The 9,522-nt window shown below is 47.0% G+C and overlaps 1 protein-coding gene across 1 annotated transcript in view; it reads right to left on the bottom strand.

Annotated features, from left to right (window-relative positions):
- Positions 1–1,533: 1,533 nt before the first annotated feature.
- The window catches only part of LOC146020023 (melanin-concentrating hormone receptor 1-like), a 51,406-nt gene continuing 43,417 nt past the window's right edge, over positions 1,534–9,522 (bottom strand). Inside the window, exon 3 of the mRNA XM_083152773.1 lies at positions 1,534–7,242. Within this exon, the coding sequence (XP_083008899.1) occupies positions 6,203–7,242 (1,040 nt within the window). The 3' untranslated portion in view covers positions 1,534–6,202. The remainder of the gene's footprint in view (positions 7,243–9,522) is intronic.

Genomic DNA, 9,522 nt, shown 5'->3' with positions numbered 1-9,522 from the left:
ATTAGACTCCTCCCATCACTCTGTGCCTCCACAATGCTGCAATGTATGTGCTGTCTGCTGACTACACATGTGATGTGATGGGTTATGGTATATCAGACTCCTCCCATCACTCTGTGCCTCCACAATGCTGCCATGTTTGTGCTGCCTGCTGACTACATGTGATGTGATGGGTTATGGTATATTAGACTCCTCCCATCACTCTGTGCCTCCACAATGCTGCCATGTATGTGCTGTCTGCTGACTACACCATGTGATGTGACAGGTTATGGTATATCAGACCCCTCCCATCACTCTGTGCCTCCACAATGCTGCCATGCATGTGCTGTCTGCTGACTACACCATGTGATGTGACAGGTTATGGTATATCAGACTCCTCCCATCACTCTGTGCCTCCACAATGCTGCCATGCATGTGCTGTCTGCTGACTACACCATGTGATGTGATGGGTTATGGTATATCAGACTCCTCCCATCACTTTGTGCCCCCACAATGCTGCCATGTATGTGCTGTCTGCTGACTACACGTATGATGTGATGGGTTATGGTATATCAGACTCCTCCCATCACTTTGTGCCCCCACAATGCTGCCATGTATGTGCTGTCTGCTGACTACACGTGTGATGTGATGGGTTATGGTATATTAGACTCCTCCCATCACTCTGTGCCTCCACAATGCTGCCATGTATGTGCTGTCTGCTGACTACACATGTGATGTGATGGGTTATGGTATATTAGACTCCTCCCATCACTCTGTGCCTCCACAATGCTGCCATGTATGTGCTGTCTGCTGACTACACCATGTGATGTGACAGGTTATGGTATATCAGACTCCTCCCATCACTCTGTGCCTCCACAATGCTGCCATGTATGTGCTGTCTGCTGACTACTCGTGTGATGTGATGTCCTTCTGCAGTAACTCGTTGGGGTCCTGTAATTATTTTTATTGTCTGATGGGGTCCCAGAGCAAAATAGTTTGAGGACCCCTGATCTATAGACATAGGTGGTGGGGCAGGCCTTTCTGTTGGAATTACTATGCAGGGCCATGGTGCAGATGGAACTAGTTCCACCTACTAGTTCAGGTGCTGGAACGTAATTCCACACTATTCCCCCCAAAACCCCCTGAGTATACAGATGTAGCACCTCTCACCCACCCCAGGGAATCACCGGATCGCTGGCGATTGCTGACGGAGAGGCGCTGCATCTGACGGGGGCGCGTGCACATCTCACGCGCATGCGTGTCCCCTTCACTCGGTGGTGGATGGCAGAAACCCTGCCCATCTCTGCTCCCAGGAGACGGGCGGGGGTGGCGGGTGTTCAGGCAGTGTTAAGAGAGCGGCGGGGAGGAGGCGGAGGGCTGGCAAACGGCAGCTGATGGCAATAGAATCGCCAGGAGCAGCTCTACTGAGAGTTGCTCCTTCTGTATCTACAAAGCAAATGTCACATAAGTCTGTATATAACAGCTGTAGCCACAGTAACAATCGCTGAATGTAAAACAGCTAAAGCAGAGACATAACATAGCAAAACAGAACACATTTATTTTTTCTTAATGAGATAAATTATAAAGTCCGGATATATAAATAATTATACATGTTATACAATACTAAAAGAAAAATAACAGTCATCATGAAGGTTCTCATTCAGATGTGATTGCGGTTATTGTAAGTACAGATCAATATTAGTACACGGGATTCTGGTGTGACCCAGCGATAATGTAGGTGTTCCATATAAGCTCTTCCCAGAATATGTACATCACACTGATGAGACCTAATGAGGCTGAAACAGTAACATGCCAGTTGCAATGACAGACATCTCTTGTCAGTTGCTATCCATTAAAGACTGTGGTGTTTCTATAGTGAAGAAGCAGCGTAAATTATATTATATATTAATCAGTGTCCTTGAAGGACGGAGTGCATTTTAGTGGGGATCCAGCATTGGCGGCAACTGAGTGCTTGTAACGCTATTTGCCAGGCAGCGGGGTGGGAGAATTTTAAATTTTTTTGAAAAGACTGACCGGATGCTGATAGGCTGAGAGCGTCCGGCCAGTCTTTTCAAATCCAGCAGCGCTTCCTGCCCCGCTGCCCGGCAAATAGCACTACAAGTGCCCAGCCGCCAATGCTGGATCCCTGTAGTCTGGACCTTGTTGCCCAGTCCCCTGGACCACACCGCCCGGTCCCGCCACTTGGTAGGAGCAAGCTGGGATGCCGGGTAAGTACCTTTCACACCAGCCTCTTTCCCGGGCTGGAAATTTGAGATCCCTGCAGTCTGGACCCCGGACCCCACCGCCCGGTCCCCGCCACTCGGATGGAAGCAAGCTGGGATGCCGGGTAAGTACCTTTCACACCAGCCTGTCTCCTGGGAATTTGACCGGGAACCTTGCCCACTAGCGCTAGTCCCGGGTTGTTCCCGGGGCCAACCCGGAAATTCAGGCTGGTGTGTAAGGGGTATTAGAGGAACATAAATTCTATTGTGTTTAGAACCACTAGGTTTAACATAGGATATATGGAGTGTAAAGTGCATGTTTTAGTGTAATGTCCATGAATTTTATTGTAGATTATATACAATGAGTAGGGCTACGGACTTTGTTACATATAGAGACATGACATTAACGTGTAATAATCATCTAGTTCAGCAGGTTACTGGTGGCTCCTTTCCACTACTGTCTCATTAACTCAATATTAGACCTATGGTAAATACTGCAGCAGTGTGCACTTTGTTCCCTATCACTCTTATCTAATTGTCAGCTGTGCATCAGTAAATACAGTGCGCATATTCCTGCCTTATGCAGCTCCCTGTTTGCCTGTATGGAAGTGGTAGCAAGGTTGGACATGGACCTTACGTTAGTGCAGGCATGTCCAAACTATGGTCCATAAGTCCCATCATGCCTTGCTACAGTTTTGCTATTAGGGAATGTGAAAACTATTGCAAGGCATGCTGGGATGTGTAGTTTCACAACAGCTGGAGGGCCACAGTTTGGAGATGCCTGTTTTAGTGTTTTCATAATACAGGTCCTTTCAGTCCTGTAGATTCAGCACCTGACATGCTGGACAGCTCCTAGACTAGACTTGCATTCAAGGACCTGATTCTGTAGCTCTCCTCTCCCTAAGCAGCGGTAGTTTGATGCTTATCGAGCCGCTTAACGCCACCCGCCACCCAGCCGAACATCCCCTTCGCCACCACCAAATTCCCTAGGTAACATGCAAACGGATGTACACGAACACATTCCCTCGCATGTGTCTGAAGGGGAGAGAAATTATTAGCTGGTTAATGACCATTTTTATGAGGACACTCATAAAACGCTGGGCGCTCCCCTGATGTTTAACTTATCCCCTGCCTGCCCCCCTCTCGCTACGCTACCCGTGCCAACGCCTCGGCAAGTGTGATACTGGACGAATGCATTTGCACAGGGGGGGTTGAACATGCACATAATCTCGCATGCACAGTCCCCTAAACATCGGCACGGGGCCTAATTCAGTCCCTTTCCAGTCCTCTTAAATCACCCTCCAAGGGTCTGATTCAGATCGTTGTGCAAATAGGCAAGTCTATCAATTATGGAATGACTGCACATACGTACGTAATGTAGCGTGCATGTGTGAAGCCAATCCGCGACAAAAGAACAGTGTGTAATCTAATCGCAATGCCCTCACAAATTGACTGACAGGAAGAGGTTCAGGGTGGTAACCGTCTGCCGCCAGAGACAGCGCTGTCCCTGCTGCGAGGTATGGCCAATGACACCTGCAGCTGCTGAACTGGATAGCTACACGCATCAGAACGGTCAGTGCCACTGACCATTTATACATTACCCCACATATCGGTGAGCTATCCTGTCATATAACACACTTCTCCGCAGTCATACATGGGAGAGAAGTAATGTAAGGGCTTAGTAGGTTTATCTGAATCGCCCCGTGTGTACACAGCGGGCGATAGCGATGTGTGGCCCCACAGCGTCACTGTTGTCTGGCCAACTAGTCCGTACAGGCAAGAATATTGTTGCTACACTGTATATTTGGCCGCGGCAACCGGGGCTGACAGGATGTAGTTACAGACTGACGGCATAACCACATCTTGATACACACCGGGCTCAGACGAAATTCCCGGGGCGAGTCCCATGTGTACACGCATAGCCGTACCCTAGCGGAAGGGCTGTTCATTAGCATGAAGAGAAATCGCAGCAGCGTACGACCCACGCATCACCAAAAATAAACTTCTATTTGGATAAGTAAGGGTGTGTAGACTTTTCTAACCACTCCACATATCTCATACTGTGCAATTCATTATGATTCTGTTCTATACAAAGTATGCTGCAGATCTTTCCAGATTAAATAGTAATAAACGTTTCTAAAGGCAGAAGCTGAGTTGTGTTAGTAATTCCTGCTGGCTTCTATCCCGCTTTGTATAATCACAGTCTATCATAGTGTGTGGACGGATGATATATGTCTCAGGCTGATCAGAGTTTAGCTGTGTAACACCTGTGGTGACGGGGTACAAATGTCACCGTTTTTAAAGAACATGTTCCAATGTATAAGCTGCAATATAATTGCAAAACACATCATTCATATTGACACAATATATAACTGTACATTCCCGCTTTGTTCTTTCAATGTAGATATAATTGGACCATTTCTTTTGTTGTCTAAGGGTCTTTGTTCAAGTAAGTTGTACTGTGCTCTTTTGTCATGCAGATATTTCAATAAATCTCTGTATTATGTTTGTGCAATTCTCAGTCATTGTCTTTTTTTAATTCTGGGTGATTATGTAGCAGAAAAAAATTATATTTATGGAAGGACAAAAGACGTCTATGGTAGATTCCAGTTCTCCTGCCCTAAATGCAGTCTGCAGCCCATAGTCCTATTCTGCTGAGCGACGAGCCGGTATCTGTTCACACCCACTGGGAAATGGGGGCGGGGCACAGAAACTGGGGTATGGTTTTGCAGGTAAATGAGCTGCCTCTGATTGGCTGTTTGTCAGTTGCCACTTCCGATTGGATTACTGCAGGAAATAGGGCTCACATTGCATTTATAAAGCTCGGTTATCTATTGTTATCTTTTCATAGGGCTGGCGATAATGCAGGGAGTGGTTTTCTACTTATTGCTGGTCTGGCAGTCCAACTCCCAATGGGATTGCCTTAAGTGTCTGTAACTGACAGGTAGGACTCCCTATAGGAAGTTACTGCCAGTTAGCCAATTACAGTGAACTGCAACTGGTTCACTGCAGTAGCGGATTCTAGTGGGGTGGGGGGTCGGGGGTGTGTCTGCAGTCCTGGTGCTCATAGGTAAAATCTGCAACTGCTTAGTAGTTTCCATTATTGTACCTTTAATGCTATATTTAGCCTATGAGGTTTTTGAGACCCAAGTGCATGATTTTGCATTTTATGTACCGTATATTACACTGTAGTTACCATGTTTTTGGCCATTCCTCTAGTCTACCTAGATCCAAAATCATTTATTTCCTCCCTCCTGGTGTGTCTACTATGTAACATACCTTTGAGTTATCTGCACAAAGGTATTCAACGGGTTATGTAATATGTGTCTGCCTGGGGCGAATTGGTAATAGATCCTACAGGAAACATCCGGGATAGGCCAACACACATGTGAGGCCACCTATCAGCCAGTGACTGTTTTGTTTTTTTAGGATGTGGCCCCGTCCCCCTACTGTCTCCCATACAAACCACCTTTGCAGGTTCACAGAGCACCCAATGCTGCAAATTCTCATCTAAGGTGGGCACCCATCTCTATCCATTGTGACATTTGTTAAAGGGACAGCAGTGGGTGATATCTGGGGTATACCAATTTCTGGGGTGTTTCTATGCTCCACTAGGGGGGTGTCTCTGTTGCGACCGGTGCAAAAAGTGCAAACCAAAGTGACCGGAACAATACTGTGATATAGATTAAATATCCCATAGATCCTGCACATCCTCATTTTTTTACCTTGTCCATAAATATGACCCATCAACTGACTCCTAGCTCAGCGAGAGAAGACCTAAACAAGGGCGTCACTACCATAGGTGCAAGGGGTGCAGCTGCTATGGGGCCCAGAGCTGCAGGTGGCCAAGGAACTGGGGACTTTTTGAGATTTATTTTCTGGGGGGGAACTGAAATAATTCCACCAGTGAAAATGTTTCGCTCAAACCCTTCCACGCCAAGATCCTTGTCCTTTAAGCGATGAGACGTGTGCAATATCACTGCGGGTTCCTTAAGATGATTTGTTCACGGTACAGAGACTGACAGAGAAATGTAATTGTCTATGTTGTGGGAGTACATCATGCTTAGAGAGGTCTCCTGAGTGGGAACGGAGCATATTCTGACAGACGGGCTGACCTCGCTGGTGGTGTGCCTCTCGCCTCGTCTCTGTTGCTGCCCTGGACACACGGCCTTAATAAGGTGTCTCTTGAAGGTGTCACTTAAGACGATGTAAATAAATGGATTTATACAGCTATTAGCATAGCCGAGGCTGATCGCTACATTGTAAGCGTACAGAAATATCACCGTGGGATCCTCTACTTTCAGGTGAACCAGCTGCAGTATGTAGTACGGAGCCCAGCAAATGAAGAAGGCAGAGCAGATAGTGACCGATGTCCTAGTGATCTTCTTGGAGCGGACTCGGAAGTTCCTTTGGGGTAGAGGTACCACCATGCATGAGATATGCTTCTGGATCTTGATGTAGACGATGCAGATGATGAGGAGAGGGATGACGAAGGCCAAGAAGAACTGATAAAGGGTGTACCAATAGATATCAATCGACAGGTTGGGCAAAATGATGCCACAGCCGGCATTGCCATCTGGAAGCTCAATAAGTTGACTGTACATGAAGACCGGGATGATGGTGATCAGAGAACAGAGGCACAACAGCAAGATGACCAGTGCCGCCGCACAGGTTGTCCTCACATACGAAGAGCGGATGGGGTGTACTGTGGCAAGGTAGCGGTCGATGGACATGGCAGTCAGGATATAGGTGCTGGCAAACTGGCTGTTGGCATCCAAAGCTGTGATGAGAGTGCACATGGTGGCACCAAAATGCCAGACTCCATTGCCCAGCAATTGGTGAATTAAAAATGGCATTCCAAGCAAGAAGAGGAGATCTGTCACCGACAGGCTCACAATGAAGATATCGGCAATGTTGTGGTTTCCCTTTGGCTTTTTGTTAATGGTGTAGATGACGATGCAGTTTCCAATAGTGCCTACCAAACATATGATGCCAAAGATGACCGGGAGGATGATGCTGTCATGGTCCTGTCTTCTACTGAACACTGCAGAGACAAAGAGCAAAATTTTCATTAATAAGGTCCTACGATCCATATACTAATTATGTTGTAACGAGAAGCAACCAATCAGATTTTTTTTTGATTGATTAAAGTCATTTAAACACAATTAGGTGGTCGTTTTGTTTACCACAAATCACTGTGAAAGGCTATAAGAAGAATCTTAGTAATTACCCTTTCTACCTAGTTTTTTTCCTCTTAGACTGCCATTAATCATTTAAAATTCTGCAGGTGATTACCATAGCAACCACAGTTGCATGGTACATGATGTAGAATGCCCCTCTGATCTTATGTCTGCTCTGTGTACTATAAAATCCAGCCTGCTTCCTTTGTCCCAACGCTGAGAGCAGGGGGGGCATGTTTGTGACTACATATTTTGATGAAACTTCTAGAGAGATTTGAAAAGTAGATGATTTGAACGGGGACGCTACTATAGATGCCTGCTTAAAATATCGGGATTGCTGTATTAAAGTTTGGCTAGGCACACTCATAGTTTGTATGTGTGACAACAGCAAACATTTTGGGTGTGGGTACAGTAGCTCGACCCCAAAAGGTCAACGTGCACAGGTGAACACTGGAAAAAGTTTGACAAAGGCCAGAGGTCAACATTGAAAAGATTGACAAATGAAAACCTGAGCAAGTGGACCCCCAATAAGTGTACCCCATGCTACATTTAGGACCCTATTCAGTAGCGCACGTAGGGGGGGTTTCTGAGTACCCAGAAACCCCCCCCCCCCGGAATATAGGCCTAGGCTGAAAGCTGAGGGTCCCCTCTTTCCATGGGTACAAGAATTGTAAAAATCGGCCCTGGGGAACCGGAGATATCTGACTTCAAATGAGTGGTCCCCATCCAAGCCTGTTAATTGCTCTTCCCAGTCAGATATTTCAGTTTCTGTCTGACTTAGAGTTTTTCTGAGGCTATATTCCAAAAGCTGGGACTCTCCCCCTTTGAGGGACACTAGTAGCTTGTCAGAGATATCAGCCTTCCAGCAGCTGGTTACTGCTCCAGCTCCACACACCTGGTATGTAGTTTTATATTCTCATTGGCGGATTGCTCTGCCTCCTGAACTCTGATCCCCTAGTCCCCAATACCATTTGGTAGGTGGGATTCTAGTTCCAGGAACTGGAGATATCTGCAGTCAAGCAAGCTGTCCTCCCACCAGAAAATGATGAATAATAAGCCCACTCCACTATACACCCCTCCTCTGCGTATTAAACATCCTCTACAACCCTGGAAGTTATGTATCAGGGCCCCTTCATTCAGCCCAATACCCCCTTCTCCCACCCCATCTTCCACCATCTGTACAGTAAAGGGATAATTAGTGGAAATTACTGATCCAGGCCCTACATGCTGAGCGGTTGATATAATACCCCCTACCACCTGCGGGACATCAAAGCTTCCCCCACCCCCACCGCTGGAGGATCAGTAGGGGCCCCAATACATTGCTATGCACAGGGGTCTACACTGCTGTTAAATATATGCGTGCTTGGCGGCGGCACTCAGAAAAAAAGACAGGACAGCAGGCAATTGGGGTGCCGACGTTTCAAAGCCCGCAGGCTTTTTTATAAAGGTGCTGGTGTTCACCAGCACCTTCATAAAAAAGCCTGCGGGCTTTGAAACGTCGGCACCCCAATTGCCTGCTGTCCTGTCTTTTTTTCCGAGTGCCGCCGCCCAGCGCGCATATACATTGGGTAACTTTGTTCACCTTACTCTAGGAGGGCACCAGATTTTTGATTATATTGGTTAAAAAACCCCATCACGAACCAGTGCCATCCCAAGGATCTATATATATTTTATTATTATTATTATTATTTATATACATACATTTGGTCTATCTATAATACTTTAACTGACCCGGCATATACTGGGTCACCTAAGTGTCCATCTCCGTGCTTTGCTCCGCCCCTCTCTGGAAACCCCCTTCTGAAAATCCTGCATTTGCCCCTGCTATTCAGGTCCGCTCTCACGCGGCCAATGTTTTGTCTTTGCGCATGTGCATGCACCCAACCTTACGGCCGCTGGGGGGGGAGGCGGTCCGGCCATAATGATGACCATTTGATGTGCCAATGATGCGGGGGGCTGGCAGCTGACATCCGTTGATCGAATGATGTGGATGTCCGTCCCCCCCACCCCACACACAGGCTGTGATTAGATGTTTATGCAGCCAGTGCAAACGTACTCGCCTTGCAAATGACAGGCCGGCGTACGACCATTCGCAAGGCGGGGTTTGGTTGACTCGCAAGGATGCGAATTCGCAACTGAGCAAA

The sequence above is a fragment of the Crinia signifera genome, chromosome 7 (genome assembly GCF_055691185.1).
Source record: "Crinia signifera chromosome 7, ASM5569118v1, whole genome shotgun sequence".
Classification (NCBI taxonomy): Eukaryota; Metazoa; Chordata; class Amphibia; order Anura; family Myobatrachidae; genus Crinia; species Crinia signifera.
The sequence above is the reverse complement of the archived record's forward strand: the minus strand, read 5'-3'. Positions and strand labels throughout refer to the sequence as shown.